Genomic DNA, 21189 nt, shown 5'->3' with positions numbered 1-21189 from the left:
TTTATGATATCGAATTAATGTAATCTAATTTAACCTTGAAAATTAGTCAAATTGACTTTCGACAAATGCAACATGACAAATAAAAATGAACGAAGAATATATATATTCATTTATTTTTTTCAATATAAATATAACGTTATAGAAAAACTAGTGAATTCGTCCGAATCAAGTGGGCGGGGTGGGGGTGGGGGGTCTGACTCATGTGAGCAGATGAGATCAATTGGTGTCCACTCACATCCACGTTGGTGAAGAGTAAAAAGATGAAAAGTAAAAGGCTGCATGCAGCTGAGCCAAACATATTTTTATTGTATTCACATGATTGTTGGCTTTTTCCATTTTGGTAAAATATATATTTTTTTTTACCACAAGAGTCTCATGTTCATCTTTATTCTTTATATTATTTTTTCCAATAAAATAAAATAAATTTAGTTAATAAGCTGTACGTTGGTTCTTTATTTAATTAATTAATGCCAGTTGGGAGTTGGGGATTGTTTATTGTTATTTGACCGTTTGAAATTTCTGTTAGAAATTTGAGTTTTTTTTATACTATAATTTAGGTAATCGAAAATTTAAATTAAATTATCTCGATTTCATTTTTTAATTTTGTTCACCATAAAAGATTATTATTTTAATTTTTTTAAAATATTTTAGTTTTTAATCGTATTTTTTCTACTATACTTGCATTCATCTCAACATTCTCAATTCTACCCGATTTTTTGTTTTCATTTTATTTTACTTTTATATAAATATAATTCAACTTATAATTAAACCCTGATAATAAAAATAATTTAATAATTAGCAAGTGGAGATAACCACAAAAGTGGTTGGATTTATCATAGCCTCTTCATTGTCCTGAAGCTAATTAAAAAGAAAATTAAAAAGGGAGGAACCAAAAAAAAAATGTATTATGCATTATTATACTAGCAAAAAAATGTTTCTTTGTAACCAAAATACAGTAATTATTTGACTACTGAGAGCTGATGTTTTTTTTAACAGCCTTTTATAACGATAATATAAAGTATAAAAATTATTTTTGATAGATACACAATTTTAAAAAAATAAAATAATAACATTAATAACAAGCAATTTATAATAATCAATAAAGATTGTAATTGAGTGAATGATAAGTAATTTTTCATCTTTACTCAGATGTTTAGGGTTTGAATTTCGGTTGCTTTTGTTCGAATGCGTTTTAATAATTATTAATTTTTTTTTAAAATTTCCACTTGCAAATCACACATCTCCAAACTGTCACCATTCGAATATATTTATATCATAATAAGGAAAAAAAATGATGAGTCAATAAAAATTTAATATTGTTAATTTATTAATATTCGATCAGTATAATTTCTGTCAAAAAGAGCTTAAATTAAACGATACTCATATGATATGTCAGTCATTATAGAGGTCAATCATAGGCCTAATAGGCAGTCTAATTAAAAACATAAAAAAAGGATTCTTAAAATGGAATCCTAAGAGATCTTGATTATTTTTTATTGGCAGTCCACTCTTATTTAATTTCTTCAGAAATAACAAATTATTACTCCTCCTTAAAAATTGTACATTATTATCATTTGAAAAAAGAAGAGATTTTTCTAAGCCTGATTACAAAAAAGTCCAAATTTGAAATAAGAAGGTTTAACAGAAATAATTGGAATTATGTGATACTTGTGTTAGGACCGAAAATAAGTAGGTGTAAATACGGAAGCTAACAAAGCAAATCTTGAAAGATCACGAGTAATAACACAACGAGAAATATACCAAAAGACACAAATATTTGACGTGATCCGGTCAATCAACCTACGTCCACAAAGGGGATGAACAATCCACTATAAATATGAGAGTACAAAATACAGAGAGAAACAATCTCAACCAATTCACTCAAATACATGGGAAATTCACACAAGTGATAACATATCAAGCTTGTGACCCATAAATTCTCCCCCTAACCAAAACTCTCAAAGTCCTTAAAGACTACATTGTGAATGCTGATTAAGTTAAAAGGAACATGTCTCTATTAATAAAGCCCTAAACCTTTTCCTACTAGAAAAATGATTAGTCAATCCAAAATCTTTTCCTAAAAGGAAAATCTATTTATTGTAAGAAATTTAGGGCAAATAAAATCCAACAACTTGCATGTTTATGTAATTGAAGATAGAGTTTTGCAATTACACAAAAGATCAAAGTTGTTGTTATCCTTTCCTTTCAATTTGTGTGTTACTTTTCTTTTTTGATAACCCCTTAACGCGAAATTCTGAATAGTATACTTATAAAGACAATAATTTATTTATTTTTTACATTTCACGTATCTATAATTAAAAATTAAAAATTCAGAAGTCTGTTTAGATCAAAACGAAATAAACAAACTTCAAGTTGAAACTAATGAAGTCATTAGCTAGCTAGGGTGGTTTTTATTAATAACCCTAGTTCTAGTTTTTTATTTAATAATTGAAAAAAAATTGTACCAAGTTGTCAAAAACACATTTAATTTGAATAGTTCGAAGATAGGATGTAGCATATCTCTGGGAATATATCTTGTAATGTCTGAAGTAGACAATAATTAACGTAAGTCAATGCCTTTGGGGTCATTGTTTGTATGAAACTGTGTCTTGTGAGGCATCACATGGAGTTCACAGTTAGGTGCTAGCTATCCCAAAATAAAACCTCTACATGAATCGATTAATTTTGACAGGAGACTGTTTCATTTTTAATCAAGAATGAATAATAATATATTTTAAAGTTTAATTAATTATGATTCGTACAAGATATACTTCTGATGACACCAAATATATATATTTGAGTGAAACAAATTATATTTGTACAAATTATCCCAAAAGAGAGTGTATTCATGTTTTTTTTTTTTGTCATGTCAATGTTCAGAAGGATAAAGACTATCAAATATTCAAGCTCAGGACATTGTTTAAGTTTAGCCTATTTACGGCGTAATTAATAATTTGTATCAAGTTTAAATAGAAAGGATTTTAATGTATTCGATCTGCCACTTGAACTTTTTTCTTTTCCTTTGAAAAATAATTATATATTGATCAATTTCCTTGGAATAAATAATACTCTCTTGATTTCTATTTATATGTCATTTTTTTAAAAATAGATAGTCCTTAATACATTCTCTATTTCTATTTATATATCGTCCTTATAAAAAAATGATTCTTAATATTTGTCATATCACAAAATCTACGGATAAATGACACTATTCTTTTTATTAAACTCTTTAGAGTTATTAACCTTGAAAATATATATATGACCAACATAGAAAAATTCATGTCTATTGGTAAAATTCACCAATCAAAATAAATTTATTCATGCTAATTGATTGAACTAAGAAAGCACTAAATAAAAATATAATGATAAGCTTGTATAATCTGTTAAGAAACATAGAAATAAAAAATAACATATAAATAGAAACGAGGAAACTAATTAAGTAAATACATGTCAACGTGAATGAAAAGGTATGTTTGTATTGTGGTAAATTTTCAAATTGTATATTTATTTATTTATTTATGTATATTTATTTATTTAATTTTTTAGTATTATTATTATCTTGTTCCCAAAAAGGTTTGACCGAAAGGTAACTCTTTTGACTGACAAAATATATAGTCCACTAGTGATGGATCCTCCTCCTCTCATGTGCTACAACGTGATATCTGTATCACTGCACAAACAATACAATTAGGATGAAAAAAATAGATATATTAAAAAAATAAAGGAACTAGGACAAATTTTAATTAATTTATCTTGTAAATTCAAGGTTTATTTTAAATTCTCCCCTTAGTTCTACCCAAATATAATATTGTTAATTCGACATGCATTTCACCTATGAAAATATTTAAGAAGACCAAAGGACCTCTTGTTGGGGTATTTTGGCAGAAGATATTAAAAAAAAAATACATATATTAATTTTGATGTTATTAATATAAATTCATATTTGATATGTTTTTTGAAAGTTAATATAATGAGTGCCATAATGTATTCTTGTGCTTAATAGATAATTCGGATTAAAATACCCTTTAATTAGTTGAGTGGAATATGGTATGTGCTCAATAAAATAATATCAATCATATAATATTGAAATTTTTAATATCGTAACTTTGGTATTATGATACAATATAGTATGTATTTTAATTTTTTGGTATTTGATACGATATTTGGTATTTAGAAATAACATAACGAATATCAATATCGAAGTATATAGTTACATAAATAATATATATATATATATATATATATATATAATTAAAATACTAACAAATATGCAACCCAACATTAGTATAAACTAAATATTTAGAAGTTGAGACTTTGACTACTCTATTTGATTGAAAAGGTATTTAAAATTGTATTGATTAACAAAAGGAGTTGTTTGTAATTTATTTTGAACGTATATTTCTACATGTGTAATGTGTTAGTATGATACAATTGAAACCTTTTTTTAATCGTCGAAATCATAATACTCTATTAGATTAGGTTCTAAGTTAGTTCCACATCAGAGTTAAACCGCTCGCTAACAAATATGACCCTGTACTTAAGAATAAAGAAGTACTTACTACTCCGCGAGAATCCTCGTTAGTAATAATGTAAAGTAAAAATTTAAGGAATCCCATAGTGTAATTCAATAATTACATTCTGTCCCGATAAATTTAGTATTTACAAAAAATTCCTTAAATTTGTTGTTCTGTGATACTTTAGACTCTAGTGATACATGGTAAATGATACATGGTAAGTTTAAACTGTTGAGAAAAAAATGGGGAAAAAACGGTACAATTAATGTTGTTACTAAAACAGCTTAATTTAAGGTAACAGATCATTAATCACCATAAAATCAGCACGTAATTGGATATTAATTTCAAATTTTGAAAATCAAAGATTATATCATCTATTTTGAAGTCTATTTATCTTTTCAATCTGGCTTCTTTAAATAATTGTTGATCATTTCTAAGAATCCTTTGAAATCCTTAAAGTACACTACGGTCAATTTGACAATAAGAATATATAATGTTTCTCTTTAGTTATAATTGAATATTGGGGTTTCTCGCTTTTATTTTATGTATGTTATGCTTGGTTGAATATCTGTCTTTTTTTTGTGAACGATGCACTCTATTCATCCAATAGTGTTCAATACAAAACAAATAGATGATAACTATCTACACTCCTATCAATTACAAAAAGTCTATACATGCTACAGCTACAAAACACGAAAAACAATCTTACATAGTGAATAAAAAGACAATACAACAACTTCTCTAATTACAAGACCTAAGGGTATGAATTTGAAGCAAGTAAAGGTCTTTGGAAGCTGGAGATGCTTCTGCCTCTGGTGTTTATATGCAGTACAGTCTCCTTGCATAATCAGTTTGCTGAAGATACTCCTCCCCCCTGGAATCTGATCACATTCTTGTCCTTTAGGATTGTTGTTAAAATTGACAGCAAACCTTATGGGATGTGTTGGTATCTTTTTAATCTTGTACTTCATTGGCTGCAATTTGAAAATAAAACAACAAATTATAACGATATTGTTGATGACACACTGATTCTCTATGTATCATCAAGTACAGTTGATGACGCATTTATTAAATTTAGTGAATGATACATTATAACAATTTTCAAAACTTCATGATACATATAAAATATTATGATACACAACAAATTCATGTATCCATGATATTGTTAAATCCCAGATTTAACTCTTTCAAATTGCTGAGTGCTGCAGATATAAAACGGTTGGCTAACAATGTGGAATGGTTTTGCTTTAGTCAGTTCTTTTTGGCAGATAACAAATGTCTTCCACTTACCCAAAAACTTCTCACATCCATCATCTAAAAGGTGAGATCTATTGACATTTAGCGACTTCAACGAAGTGAGAGCTGCATTATGATAAACGAACTATCAGAAACTTCAACAACGTGATGGAATCCCAGAATAGAGAAGTAATTCCCCGAAAAATTCTCTTTTACTTCATAAAGTTTGTCCCGCAAACTAGTCCTAGTAAGTTAACATGGAAATTAAAACAGTAAAAGCAGACCTGTGAGGTAATCCAAACATGACGCAGTAACAACAGACCCTTCCAAGTTTAGCACGACTAGTTTGTACAGATCTGTAAAAGAATGAAATATTATCAAATCCAGATTACATCTTAACGTAGAACAAAAAGGAAATGTTAACTTTACGAAAAGCAGCCGAAGAGACTATTAATTGAGCTTCTTACAGCCAGAGTCTTTGTATGAATCCATCTGAAGATTCATCGGATCATGCAAAAAGAACTGAAACTTGATGGAGAACAAAACGGTAGAAGTTAAGAGAAGTTGTCCTGCTTCCTGAAATTTTTACTTTTTTAAATTTCAAATTTTTTGAATTTTGAAATTCAAAATTTCAAAATTTGGTCTTTTATTTAAAATTAATTAAATTTAATAATTCAAAATCAAAAAGCTGATTTAAAAGGTTGAGTGTTTAAATGGATAAAATTCAAAATTCAAAAACTGATTTAAGAGGTTGAGTGTTTTAATGGAGAAAAAATAGGCATTAAAATGGGTAAATGTGTATTATAGGAGAGACAATGTAATGTATCTAAAAACTTACACTAAAATTAAAAAAAAGGGAATTATGTAATATTTAAAAAAAGTAGGAAAAATTAGAGAATATAAAAATTATAGTTGTATATTTAAGTTATTTTTCCTAATGTAAATCTGTGAATTTGGGCCTAAACTCCATGAGTAGGCCCATCGGGTCGAAATGTGGAGGAATTTTAGCCCAAATGAACCGCGAGTATGGGAAAAAGAAAATGCGAGTACAATACACCAATTTGGAGCCCTAATTGTTAATTTTTAGGTAAAAACTGTACTCTCCATACTCGCCCCCAATTTTCAGTAGCTGTGATCATCACAATTCTCTACTGGCACTGTAAATTCCTATCTTTCCTTACATATATTTATACATGCAAACTTTGTAGAGTATTTTATTTTTTTTTCATATGAAAAGTTTTCTCAATTTTGGTTATTTTTATTTCTACATTTACATGTTCAAGTACTTGATAAATTGATATATGTTTGTGAAAATGAGAGTGTTGTGTTATAGGTGATTTTTGTAGTTATCTATGATATGTCAATTTGGAAAATTTGACATTGAGAGTTAAGTGATGTTTGTTATGATGAAGGCATTTTTCTAAAGGAAAAATGTTTTCTTTGTTGTTTAGTTGGTGAGATGAAAATATTTTTCGAAGAAATATGTATTATTCCATTCAAACCAATTTATGTGTCTTACTTTTTTTTTTATTTGTGTCAAAAGGATGTTTATTTTTATATTTAGTAAGCTTTTCAATTTCAACATCGTAAGTGACAAGTTTAAAAGCCACAAGATTTAGAGAACTATATACATTTTTAAATTAAGAGCACAAGATTGGAAGATCTCCCTTTTCTTAATCTTCGTGCCCTTTCAAACTTAGACACTTAAATCGGGATGGAGGGAGTAAGAGTTAGAATTATGTTGACAAACTCAAAGAGTCTTTTGGTAAAAAATATTCAGTGCTAGAGATTAGTACTTAATAATGCGTAGCTAGTGTTGACAATATGGAGCTATAACAAAATCTTCTCTGTATATTTTTGAAGAGATGTGATGTGCTTCTGTGACATGTTATGCAGAAAAGAATTATGTGATTGTGCTTTGACAATGTTAGTTCTCATTATTTAATTAAAAATCCAATTGTTGGTCATTAAAGAATACAAAAGAAAGAATTTCAAATTTACAAGATCGATCTGTATGTTTCAGAAGACTGTATTTATTGGATTAATCATTTCGATCTCAAAATAGAAACGAGAACTTATAAATTGTGGATGACTTGACTTGAATTTTGTTCTATTAGCCATAATGATGACCAAATAAGGAAGGACATGTTTCAGGCACAAAATTGAGTACTTGGATTGGGGGAACACATTTTACCTCAATGGTTATGGACCTTGTGCCGCCATCAGGCGATCATCACGAGAAAGAAGACTGTGGGCGGCGTACTTGTGTAAGGATTGAAAGTGCAAGAGGAAAACTTTGTGGTACAGATGGAGCTACTGTCACTGCTTCAAAGAGTGTTTGCCTGGGAATAGAGAATGCAGGAACTAGCTGGAACGAAAGAACATCTAATGGCGCAAATGTACTGCCAAATACAGATTCTTTGGCTGTGAATTGCTATAGGAACTTGGAGCCTCATGATGGGATGGAATTTGACTCGAAAGAGAATGCCTTTTCACATTACAAAGAATATGCTAAGTCCATTGGATTTTCCTCAATAATAAAGGCTAGCCGTCGATCCAGAATTTCTGGAAAATTTATTGATGCAAAATTTGTTTGCAGTAGATATGGAAGTAAGCGTGAACCTTCTACTTCTGGCGCAGAACCTGTTCCAAGTACTGATGCAGCAGGAAGTAATCCTGTGAAAAGAAAAAAAGGCAGAATAAACAGGTCTTGGTCAAAAACAGATTGTAAGGCTTGCTTGCATGTAAAGAGAAGGTCTGATGGAAGGTGGGTTATTCATACTTTTGTCAAAGAGCATAACCATGAAATATTTCCGGATTGGACCAGATATCCTCCAGGTCACAGGAACATTGATCTGGGTAAAAATGATGCAGATGCATTTCATGCTATCCGTGGGAGGACGGAAAAGACTTATGCCTCGACATCTAGGCATTCTGGTTTTATGAAGAAAGTTGAGAAGCAAAAGAATGGTGGCACAAATAGTAGTCCTCAATCTTTGGCTTTAGATGAGGGAGATGCACAAGTTATTCTTGAGTATTTTCTTTGCATGCAAGATGAAAATCCAAACTTCTTTTATGCATTGGATTTGAATCAAGAGAAACGCTTGAGAAATGTCTTTTGGATTGACGCTAAATGTAGGCTTGACTGTGGTAACTTCAGTGACGTAGTTCTTTTTGACACTACCTATATAACAGACGAATATAAGCTGCAGTTTGTTCCTTTTATTGGCGTCAATCATCATTTTCAGTCCATATTGCTGGGATGTGGGCTGATTGCAGATGAGAGTAAGTCAACTTTTATTTGGTTGATGCGAGCATGGCTCAGGGCATTGGGTGGACAAGTTCCAAAAGTAATTCTAACTGATCAAGGCAAAACACTGGAAGAAGTTATTGCTGAGGTTTTACCAGATTCACGCCATTGCTTTTGTTTGTGGCATGTACTGAGTAAGATCCAGGAGAAGCTTGGTCATGTCATAAGGCAGCATGAAAGTTTTCTCTCCAAATTCAATAAATGTATTTTGAGGTCAGCAACCAATGAATTGTTTGAAAAGAGGTGGTGGAAGGTGGTTGCTAGATTTGATCTGAGGAATGACTTGTGGATTAAATCATTGTATGAAGATCGGCTAAGGTGGGTACCGACATACATGAATAAAATCTTCTTGGCAGGAATGTCTACGATGCAACGAGTAGAAAGCGTTAGTGCTCTTCTTGATAAATGCATATTATGCAAGACGACATTAAAGGAGTTTCTTGACCAGTATAAAAAACTGCTGCAAGAGAAGTGTCAAGGAGAGGCAAATGCTGATTTTGAGACGAGACATAAACAACCAGGACTGAAATCTCCCTCCCCTTTTGAAAAGCAGATGTCAACTTTATACACTCATACGACATTCAAGAAATTCCAAGTTGAGGTTTTAGGAGTGGTTGCTTGCCACCCGAAAAAGGAAAACGACGATGGTGAAAATGGCACATATAGAGTCCAAGATTTTGAAGTAAATCAAGAATTCATTGTCGTATGGAATGAGAGGACATCTGATACTTCATGTTCTTGTCATTTGTTCGAGTACAATGGATTCCTTTGTAGACATGTGATGATAGTTCTTCAGATGGCTGGTGTGCATACCATCCCCTCTAAATATGTTTTAAGACGCTGGACTAAAGGTGCAAAGAGTAGAGAGAAGACGAGACAAGTAGCTTTGGTTGATTCCAGAGTTCAACGCTACAATGATCTATGTCAAAGGGCATTTGAGCTAGGTGATGAAGGGTCGTTATCTCAAGAGAGTTATAACATTTTATCTAGTGTTCTGGAAAATTTTCTGAGAACACGTGAGACCGTGAATGATGCAAATTTAAATGAATCAGAACCTTGTTCTCTCCCAAATCAAGGTCTTAATGACCTTGAAGTATTCACAGATAGAAACAATTCAAGTAAGAGTAATGGAAAGAACATAGCAAGAAAAGAGAAGGAAGTAAGTTATTGATCTTCTTTCTATTTCCATTATGCAAGTTACTCTGGAGTCGTTTGGTAGGGTGTATAAGAATCGTGTTGAATAAAGTGTATTAGCAATGCTGATATTAGTAACTTTGGTATTAGTTATGTTGAGCTTATTTCTTATGCACTATTTAGTTTGGTGTAGTAAAATAACATGCATAGCATAACTTTTAAAAAGAATTATGTGTTTACAATAATAGACTCCACAAATACGGTGAAAAGGATGAGAAAAAGGTTTTGAGGAACAATTGTGTGTTTAACCACACGCTAATGCATGTACTAAAAACCTTTGCATTGTTAATACCATGGTTTGCCATGTATTTTGTTATACATAGCATAATACCAAATAGAGTGAATAACTAATGCTTGTTATACATAGATTGAACAACTATACCAAACAAAATATTGATAATACACAAAGCTAATGCATGAATTATTTTTTCTAATGAATCCGAACAAACGACCCCTAAGTGTTGATTTAGTTCATTCTTACGTTTCTTTTAGGTAAAATACGGAGCAGAATATAATATCCATGGCAGGGATAGATAGTAGATATCAATTGGCTGATTTATCTCATGCATTCCATGTATGTTGCAGGGACAAATAGATTTCGGAGAATCAACTGTGGATTATCCTTTCGGATCACATTCAGCCATACAGCCAATGGTGATTTTATTTGTAAATTTTGTCTTATTTGGCATATTTGGGGGGGGGGGGAATAAGTGTCTTTAACAAGCCATGATATTTATATGGCATAAAAGCATGTCTTTTAGGGTAAAAGGGAATTTTAAAGAGAGTTTTTTTTTTTCATACATAGAAAATTGTCATTATTAAACAGATTATAAAGGAAAGAGAGTCACATAAATTGGAGGAGTTTTTGAATAATCATTGGTTTTGTGATCCAAATTCTATGATACATGTTAGGCCACATATATTCCAGAATTCCATTTCCTGATGGCTACTACAGCAGCTCCCAAATGATTCAAGGAGTGGTATGTAATGTAGCGCATGAGTTCAGAATGACGGAACTACCAAGTGAGTATTTTTCCTTTTGGTGCAGGGACAATTGAATACAAATATCCAAGGCTATGCCAACCATTTAAACATGCTGGGGCTGGTGATTCAATTAATAACTCCAATCACTGATGTGTTCTATGATTTCTAGTGTTGTCTCAAACTAATTCGGTTATCTTTGTTCTTTTTTAGGGACAATTGAGTACACTTGTTTCAATTGAAGATGGCCCTTATCTCTCTCAACCTAGATTGCATGGACTGGTACTATCTATACATTATGTAAAAAGTTTTTGCTGCTGTTGCTTTGCTGAAGTTGGGTAGATAGATTAGAAAAAATTCTATAAAAACTAAATTCTAAGAATGGCTAAAAGATCAATGGTTTCTCTGATTTACTAACGTCAGATCAAACAGTAAATCGTGAGCCAATCACAACCGCATGCCAACCGAGGTTTCTTCAAAGACTAACCAAATAAACACTGTGACCTTCTACTCTCTAGTTTACATTTTTAAGTTTCCCCGGGAATTTTGCATCCAAGCCGATTTTCCGATAATAGCTACACCTTGTGACATCTTTATTCAATGGTTTATTTTCTATCCATGACTTCTAGTTTTGGCTGTTTGATGTCTAGAGAAGAGCACAGCTTTGTTCGGGTTGGTCTTGGTCTTGGTAAGTGTTTTAGGTTTTGAGTCACAGTTTATGAAATTCATAGAGTACTTTTTAGTTTTTTTTGTTTTAAAAAACATTTCTAATCCAAATGTCTTGCAAAAGATCTTTTCTCAAAATTGATATCCGAACACAACATTTTCCAAAAAGAAATAATGTATACTGCCAATTGTTGCTTTACTCCTGATATTAGATTATCATTCTTCTCTCTTGCAGGGACAAGTGTATTTTAGGCCTGCAGATGCTCAAAGTTCTTTTGGGGTTCAGGACAGTCTCCAAGAGGTGCTATACTTTTTGATCATTTTGCCTTGTTCTCTTGTTGTTTCACCACCATTTTGCTCCTTTGTACTTAATTAATTTCCATTTTCTGGGTCTTATCATCAGTCTACTATGGCCAATACGGAGAATTTGTGCTCAAAGAATTTATCTTGACAATAGCTCACGCTGCAGTTCCTTGGCCAACTTTACCATCTCGTAGTTTGTACATATATGAGACCATTGCCTTGTGCACAGAACTTCAACAGGTCCGATTATTATTCTTATGTCTTTTGTAGCTTCCATAACTTGACAAACATGATGGACATGTATTATCTAATTGAAGTGTGGAAGAAATGAGGGCGAAGATACTATTTTTCATACTTTTTACATTTGAAGAGGGAACGTGAAGTTTGGAAGTGTAAAACTAGGTCAGATATAATTTCACTATTTAAATACTACAGGTTTGGAAGTAGAGATTACTTTGAGTCTTGAGTTGTCTACAAAATATAGCTTGAATTAGTTGAGTGACTTTGTAGGTGAAACAACAGTAGTTGAGTGTTTTTTCTGTTACAAAACAAAGTTGAGTGACTTTCTGAGATAATTATCATTAGTTGAGTGACATTTTGAGATAAAAATTGTTAGCTTAGTGACCATTTGAGAAATTAACTCACAAATGGATCTTTTCTTTTGGTTTCTGACCGAGGCTCTTTTCTCCTTAACAATTTTTTTTTCTGAATTGAATCAGCATGGAATGACGTTGTTGAAGAAGTGTGTCAAAGCGGAGTGAGCGTTATTGGAGAGCCAGGAAGGGCATAAGGGACAGATTGCAGTGGAGTGGAGTGGAGTGCTGTAACAAGTATGGAATCTCGCTTGTTTTGACCAATGTGAGACACTTCAGGCATTAAATAATCGGTAGGTCATCATTAGACTCCGCAATTTATTGTCTTTATGAAGTGTCTTTGATAGCTAACCTACATCTCTGAATGTGCTTGATAATTTTGAGGAATTGTCTATATAATCAGAAGGAAGTATGAGTGTGTGTATTATAACAAATTTTTTTGTCTAAGTTATAAAAATACTTTGCAGTAATTACGAAGATGTTCCTTGTTTTTTGGAATCAAATACATAATACAAATACCGTGGAAATCCTAGTAGAAGGACTAGAGTACCTTTTTTCATGTTAACTTCAGCCCTTAAATTTGCAGGTTTGCTCAATTATTTCAAAAGAAAGAAGTAAAAGAATTTTCTTTAGAATCATTTAAAACGCCACAAGAACAACAAAAAGGAACTGTTAATTTCCTTCGTTCATTGCATAACTCAAACCTTGCCAAAACAAAATTGTCAAATTTCTCATATATCTGTGAGACAACAAATATAAAAATGTCTTAATTCAAAGAACGCTGAATGGTAATGGATTTTCATGAGATATAAACAAATTTCATCCAGTATACATAAATAGAAATCTCCTTAATGTCACATCTTTACAAATTATGTGTGCCATGATTTCCATTTTCTATCTAAAAACCCATAATAGGCATGTCTCCATGGTCTTATGAAAAGCAAAGGAGCACTTACACCCCAAAAAGCCACAATAAATCCTATTGCCATGGAAACGTAGAACCATTCCACTTCATTATCATCTTCTTCTTCTTCTTCTTCATTTTCAACCTCAGGATTTTTACTGCAACGCTCCACGAGTGGAAGCCCACACAGTTTATTTCCAGTAAAACTAAAAGGGCTAAAGCTTTGAAGTTGAGTGCTTACAGGAATCTGCCCTGATAATTTATTGTGAGATACATTCAAGTAGCTCAAAGAGGACAAACTCGAAATGCTTTGTGGTATTTCACCAGAGAGTTGATTATTCGAGATATCAAGTGATTCTAATACCTTCATCTTGTCAATGTCCCTTGGAATACTACTAGTCAGCTGATTGTGGGAGAAATTTAATGATCTCAATCCAACAAGACTTGTAAGACTCATAGGAATGTTTCCAGAAAGGCTATTGTTAGAAAGATCCATGCTTGTAAACAATGACAAAATGGTATCATACTGATACATGTTACCCTTAGTTGCTACTCTTGCACTCTCCCTGAAAACTCCAACATAATAAGAATAATCCATCTCTTCGTCTCCGTCTCTAATTTCCTTCCTTCCATTCACCATTGCTGTGAAATTGTTAACACACCGAGGTATAGCTCCAAACAAATTGTTGTTGGCAAGATCCAAGATTTGAAGATCATTGAGCTTGCAAAGTTCTGGAGCTAGTTCACCATCGAATTTATTAGACCGAAGACTCAGGACTATCAGCTTTGAAAGTGTACCAAACCAAGGTGGTAAATTTCCATCTAACTCATTCTCATTCATGTCTATTTTCCACAATCTTGTGCAGTTGTTCAAGGATGAAGGCAATGGACCAGAAAGTCTGTTTCTTTTCAAGTCCAAAGATTTCAAATTGCTTAAAGCTCCGATGGATCTTGGGATTCCTCCGGTAAGCTTATTCTCTCCCAAATTGACAACTCTCAACTCTGGCCAACTCATCCAACAATCAGGAATTTCTTCGGAGAAACGATTTCCCCCAAGGTGTAGAATCTCTAACATGTAAGATTCATTCTTTTTATCACACAAGAAGCTTGTTAAACCTTTCGAGAAAGAGTTATCCGAAAGGTCTAACTCTGTTACCATGGTTGGAATATGAGGTAGTGAACCACTGAAGTTGTTGGAACTCAAGTATATCAACCAAGGACCTCCACTTCCCATGGAGCTATCAGATATTGAGAAAGTTGGAATCTCACCAATGAGCTGGTTGTGAGACATATTGAGGAAACGAATTTGAGACGATAAGTTCCAGAACCAAGTTGGAACTTCACCTACTATGCCAGCATTCGATATGTCCAAATTCATGATTGATTGTTGAGTCTGGATCCACAAAGGGAAGTCAGGGCCTAAGCGCCAACCGCCCATTACAATGTCACTAGCTTGAAATGATGGAATCCAATCTGAACTCACCCTTAAAGTCAAATTACTCTTAGATGCAGAGAAAAACTTCAAATTTGTTAAATTGGTGAAATGTTCTTCTGTCAACACCCCTTCCAACCTATTATTAGACATGAAACAGAACTGTAGATTTGGAAGTTGCCCAAAACTTTTTGGAAGATTTCCAATCAGTTTGTTGTCATTTAGTCTTAAGGTCCTCAAAGAAGAACAATTTCCTGAGCCTATTGGAGGACAATCATTCATAGTATTGAAAACCTCAGATACTACTCCTTCAAATCGATTTTCTGAGAGATCGAGATCTTCTAATTTCCATAACTTCCCAATTACACTCGGTAACTTTCCAGAAAGAAAATTTTCAGACATATCGATACTAATTAGAGATGTCAGATTTGAAATCAAGTCTGAAACTGTTCCCTCAAGACTGTTATCCTTCATGATAAGTGTTTCAAGATTCTTGCATCCATAGAGCCAATTTGGGATAGTGGAATTCAGATTATTGGAAGCAAGACTAAGATATGTAAGCTTGGTAAAATCTCCAACTCCATTTGGTATTGGACCCTCAAGACCACTAAAACTCAAATCAAAATATTCAAGATTACTAAGATCAAATAACCATTGAGGTAAAACAGAACCAAAGGAGTTGCTAGAAGCTCTCAATGTTGTGAAAGAAGTCAAGTTAAAAGGACCCTCAGGAAATGAACCAGTGAAATTACTACCAGTGAATTCAAGAGAAACAAGACTACCAAAACCGAAAACCCACCCGGGAATTGGAGAGCCAAAGTTATTCAAGGAAAGATCAAGATTTTCAAGAACAGAACTGTTATGATCAAACAAAGGAGGTATTGAATGAAGACTACAATTCGAAAAACGGAGATTAACCAAAGAAGGAAGCATGCTAATCACCTCAGTCCAGTTTGTAGCCTCACTTAAATCCACACCAGACATGTCCAAACGATCAAGATTATCCAGACTTGACAACCACTGGAAATCATCAATCTTTAGGCCTTTAAGTTCTGTCCAATTCCATCCGTTAATCGATAGCTCAATGACAGAACCAGTTACATTGTGGCAAAAAACTCCTTCCCAGTTACAGCAATCTTCTTTATCAACCCAAGAAGATAGTACATTTGTGGGATCATTTGCTTCTTTCTTTAACCTTAGCAAAGCTGTTTTCTCATTTTCTTTGCAAATTCCACTGCAAGAACAAAACTTTACAGTAAACAGGACAAGTACTATGTAGTACAGCCCTCTCATTTTTGTGAAATTATAAGAAAAGAATGTGCCAAAAAATGGCATGATATATATATACATAAATTTGGATGACAGATTCTTGGTGGCTTCTGAAATTATAAATGTTAAATGTGATGGCTGCTTTTTAGACTTGGAAAATGCAAGTTGTTACTTATTTGAATGCATTTCTTTTTGGTGTTTTAAAGTTTGATCATTAGGCTGAGTTGTGTTGAGATCTTTAAAAGGAGAAATTGTTGACTTACATTGAAAGACACGAGCTAAAAGACTCATGGAGAAAAGATTTGTTATTCCTTCCGTGTGATATTGAGATTGAAATTTAAGAAACGAATGAATAATTTATCGTTCATGTAGTTATAAATCATCTCAATAATGATAAAATGACTAATTCATTTTTTCTTGGACGGAATAAAAAAGAAAGTATGACATAAATAAAGTCGAAGGGAGTAAAAAAATATATGGAATGAAAGAGTGATTTAAATAAATGTAGGTAATAGAAGCCAAGACCTCAAAATTGACTTCCAGATATGGGCACACACTAAACATTAGATTATATAGGTTAGATACATCAATTTCTTTGGTTTACACAATGCAAGTGGTTAAAAAGAAGACTTTTTTTTGTCCAAATTGTGTTTGTAATATTAGTTTCAACTTTTAACTCATGTACATGTATACTTGGGTGTGGACAGGTAGTGGGGGTGGGCTGGGAAGTCAAATCAAATTCATTAATTATTAATGAAAGAGAATCAAACTAAAACATGTTGAAGATGAAAGTAACCTTTAAAGGAGAGGTTTCAGGTTTGAGTTACATATTGTCGGGATCGTCATCCTCAAATGAATACTGTAGTGTGCGATTCAAATTTAATCAGACTTTAATATAAGATTTCGAACAGGAAACAAAAACAGAAAAGAGAAGTCAGCTAACATTTGCCTACAGAATGTAATATATAAATTTTACAAATGGTCACATAACTGCTCTTGGCTAGATTGTCCTCTTTTTTTCCGTCAACTCTTTTATATTCTTTTGCACAACAGATTTTCGAAACAAAAAATAATTGTTTTCAACTGAATTTCGAACCATGCATCACTTGATGTTAGAATTTTATAATTATATTTTCATGTTTATAGATTATAAATATGTCGTCACATTTTTTATATCTCGTAAATAGTTATGTAACACGTACAAGCTATGGTAATTTTCACTTGTGTGTCAATATCATAATGGTTCATGTCTTTTTTCACTTGTGTGTAATTACACATTTTCGGTGCATTAATTTCGTGTTAGTATCAAACATATTGGAAATAGTGATTATCAAACATAAAATCGCCAATTTTGTCCTTTTTCATATTGAGTTGCTTTGAACATTTTCATATATGGCCGGAAAAATAGTTCTTTTATTATGAAAAAACAAAAAAAGTATTAATTCCTCCATTTTTATTTATATTTACCAAATCAATTCCTACTTTTATATTCACCAAATTTTTAATAATAAATTCTATGTTTGTGAGAATAATAAATTTTAAAAAGTAATGTGATTATAAATTAAATTTTATTTATATATAAAATAAGTGGTTAGTAGATATCAATGTTGGATTATTTTAACAAAATAAACGTGTGGGTCAATTTTCATATTTTAAAAAATCTCAAATCATGATATAAATTCATAAATTGTGATTTTTGAAGAACATGGATTCCACCTCATGATATGAAATCATGAGATGAAAATACATGTTCAAACGCTGATTTCATCTCGTGATTTCATGATATCGCATGATCAAACGCCTACTAAGAATTTTTTCATATTCGAAAACTCGAATATGAAATATTTGTTTAAGAGAGGAATAGCATATGTAGGTGGTATTTTGAGTCAATTTTGTATCTCTCTCTCTTTCGCTCTGTCTGTTGTTTGACTTGTGTATACTGTATACTACTCTCTTATTGTATATGTGTTATGATTTAGCATCAATTTACAATCAAACACATCCTATAAATTACATAGTAAGGAGAAAAAATATAATAATAAATATATTTAGGAATAATTTGAATAAATATTATGATTTTGAACATCGAATCTATGTCCAAATCTGACACCAACTCAGGACACAACTTCAATATCAGTCTATGACACAATTGATCTCGGCTTAATTAAGATCCAACCTCAACGCGGACCTCAGACTCCAGACCCTGACCTAAGATCGAATTTGAGACTCGACCTCAAGATCCAACCTGTAACCTTGAGATCCAATCCTAAGACTTGACCTTGAGACCTGCTCCTGACCCCTGAAATCAGAATTAATTTCAGACCTAACCCCAATATATATCAACAAGGACATTGGTCGAGTTTGAGTTGGGATCGAGGGTTCGACCACACTTTCTAATTTAGGTTTTGACACACTTCATCACCCTCTTCTATAAATTCGTTAACTAAATCAAATTTATTTTTAAAACTATATTTAAATATTATAAAGTGAAAATTAAACTTTTCTTTTCCATATGAAAAATTGTGAATAACTTTCTCATTATTGTTTCTTGTGATCTTTTATTATTCGATGGAATACAACGACCTTCTCTTAAATTTACTCGTCGAGCCCACTTATTATATTTATAATTGAATTATGATTTATTTCGATTAAACATTTAAATACATGATAAATATTTTTAGTAGAGATTTTTAGCCACTCATGATTCAGAATAGGCCTAACCCGTCGGTGGCTTCCTAAAGTTGGCAATAATTTTCACTTAGACACTTTAACTATCTCGAAGCATGGTAAGATGTTATCATTTTCAATGATACCATTAGCACTTCTTCAAAAAAAAATCAACATGCTAGGTTTGGAACCCTTGTCGCAGCCCTCAAGAAGCTGGAAAGTACCCATGTGGCACACCATCCACAAGCACTCCAAAGTCTTTATTACATAAACATTCATGTATCAAATTCCGTCATTTCTCACAAAAGCCCATTCGATCCAAAAAGATGCTTTTGTCATATCCTGGCTTTCTTTTGACCCCTGCTTTGTTCATTTTAAACACCTCATGTCAAGCTACGTTGTGTCATTTTGACACTTTGCTGACATGGCAAAGTGAGTGTTATACATTTGCTATTGATGCGTGAGGGACTTATTTAGTCTATTTTATTTTATTTTTTCTCTTTTTCTTTACCATTTTATAAACACTATCTCTCCCATTATTTCTCAAAGCTTAAGTACTTTAATGGAGGTTAAATCTTTTGTTATAATAATTCAAATTAAATTTCGGACTACAAACTCATATTGACCCAAAAAGAAATAAGAAATCGAATTCATATCAACAACACCTCAAATCATGTAAAGTTCACCCACAATAATCCAAAAATATGAGATAAAAAATCTCAATTTTTACTATGTAAATGTCAATCTCACTAACCTTGAGCCCTAACTAAACTACAATTATCACAAAATTAAAGAAAAAAGATGTTATCTTAAGAATATGAACCATTGTTGTTATATATTTGCACCTTTTAGGCCTAAATCAAACGAAGATATAGGAGTGAGGGTGCAACGAATGGGGAATATGGCAGAAAGAATCATGAAAAAAAAAAAGACTACAAAAGGAAAGATGGTTGTCTAGTTGTGGGTGTGGCGGAAAAAATATTGAAAACAAAGGAATATGATAAAGTAGATTGTGTAGGTCTAGATTTCATACCTAAACTATTGAGAGTCTGTTTCATACCTAAAATATCACTTGTTAATTTGATAAACACATTTCTCTCTTATATTACCTAAACTATCGCTCATTAGTCTTTTACTTTTTGTTTTTAATGTAATATTCTTAAAAGTGTTAAACTTCCTACAATAATATTATTACTATTTATGAAATAATAATTAATTCTAGATAAGAAGAAGTTATTCATTTGTTTGCAATACATTAGCATAGATGTTGTAAAAAAATTATTTATTAATATAAAGATTTGAGTTGTTTAATTCAAAATTCTAAAATATTTCTGATAAAAATAGACAACTCTTGTTTCTTTCTTCTTTTTTTTTAATTATTTTTTTTAATATAATATTCAATGTTGTTTTGAGTGAAAGTTAAAATCATAACAATCACTATTAAAAATAATTAGGACCTCAAAGTTTTGGGTGCCTAAAACAAATGTTTAACTATTCTTACCTTGAGTCATATATACTAATGTCATGAATATCACACCTATATATATATATATATGAGAATAACACCAATACAAAAAAAAAATTCTGCTACTAAATTACTCTTTGTAATCAGCTGTTTCATTTTATAACTGAATTACTTTTTGGTTAGTTTAACTCCAAATTCATAGTAACACAGGTTGTTGTACCTCAAAGATTGGAAGAAGATTCTTGAAGATCGCGACAACTTTTATCGAAAGGAATGTAGTGAACAAAGTCGTCTAACTTAAGATAGTCGTAGTAAAAATAAAGGCAGCATTCTCTTGTCTTTCATTTTTCTTTTATTCTGAGGTCCTAACAATACAAAAAGAAATTGTCTAAGATACCACGTAAGATATTTCAACTATTCTATGTATGAGATGTAACAAGTTCAACTAGTTATGAAATTCAAAAGACATTGTTTGATCAATCTTAATAGCACTGTTTGATTATCAACAAGGTGAAAGTTTAGCTAGCTACGCAACCAACTAAACTACTAAGATTTCCGTCCTATCAATTAATTACTCTGGTATAAATTATATATTTTTGAGTTGACTAGGTGTACATTTGTATACTAAATCATGCAAGTGTTTGAAGTTAAGCAT

General features: G+C 31.8%; 2 protein-coding genes across 15 annotated transcripts; one reads left to right on the top strand and one right to left on the bottom strand.

Annotated features, from left to right (window-relative positions):
• Positions 1-6768: 6768 nt before the first annotated feature.
• LOC107011772 (protein FAR-RED IMPAIRED RESPONSE 1) lies at positions 6769-21014 on the top strand. Of its 14 annotated transcripts, none has more exons than XR_001455927.1 (10): positions 6769-6909; positions 7905-10219; positions 10840-10908; positions 11303-11359; positions 11449-11517; positions 11886-11923; positions 12137-12202; positions 12305-12444; positions 12924-13090; positions 20745-21014. XR_001455927.1 is itself a non-coding variant. In XM_015211404.2 (9 exons), exons 2-8 carry the CDS (start codon positions 7949-7951, stop codon positions 12396-12398), a joined length of 2664 nt encoding a protein of 887 aa, XP_015066890.1. In that variant the 5' UTR covers positions 6769-6909; positions 7905-7948; the 3' UTR covers positions 12399-12444; positions 12924-13274. The 14 variants fall into 14 exon arrangements, 3 of the variants coding, with proteins under 3 accessions (XP_015066890.1, XP_027770470.1, XP_015066891.1); XR_001455928.1 differs by having other exon boundaries at positions 20737-21014; XR_001455926.2 differs by lacking the exon at positions 20745-21014 and adding an exon at positions 14568-14702.
• Positions 13568-17411, bottom strand: LOC107011771 (receptor-like protein EIX2). Its single transcript, XM_015211403.2, has one exon. The coding sequence runs from the start codon at positions 16481-16483 to the stop codon at positions 13667-13669; it is 2817 nt and encodes a 938-aa protein (XP_015066889.1). The 5' UTR covers positions 16484-17411; the 3' UTR covers positions 13568-13666.
• Positions 21015-21189: the final 175 nt, after the last annotated feature.

This window comes from Solanum pennellii, chromosome 2 (genome assembly GCF_001406875.1).
Source record: "Solanum pennellii chromosome 2, SPENNV200".
Taxonomy (NCBI): Eukaryota; Viridiplantae; Streptophyta; class Magnoliopsida; order Solanales; family Solanaceae; genus Solanum; species Solanum pennellii.
Note: the sequence above shows the minus strand (reverse complement) of the source record. Positions and strands in the feature narration are given on the sequence as shown.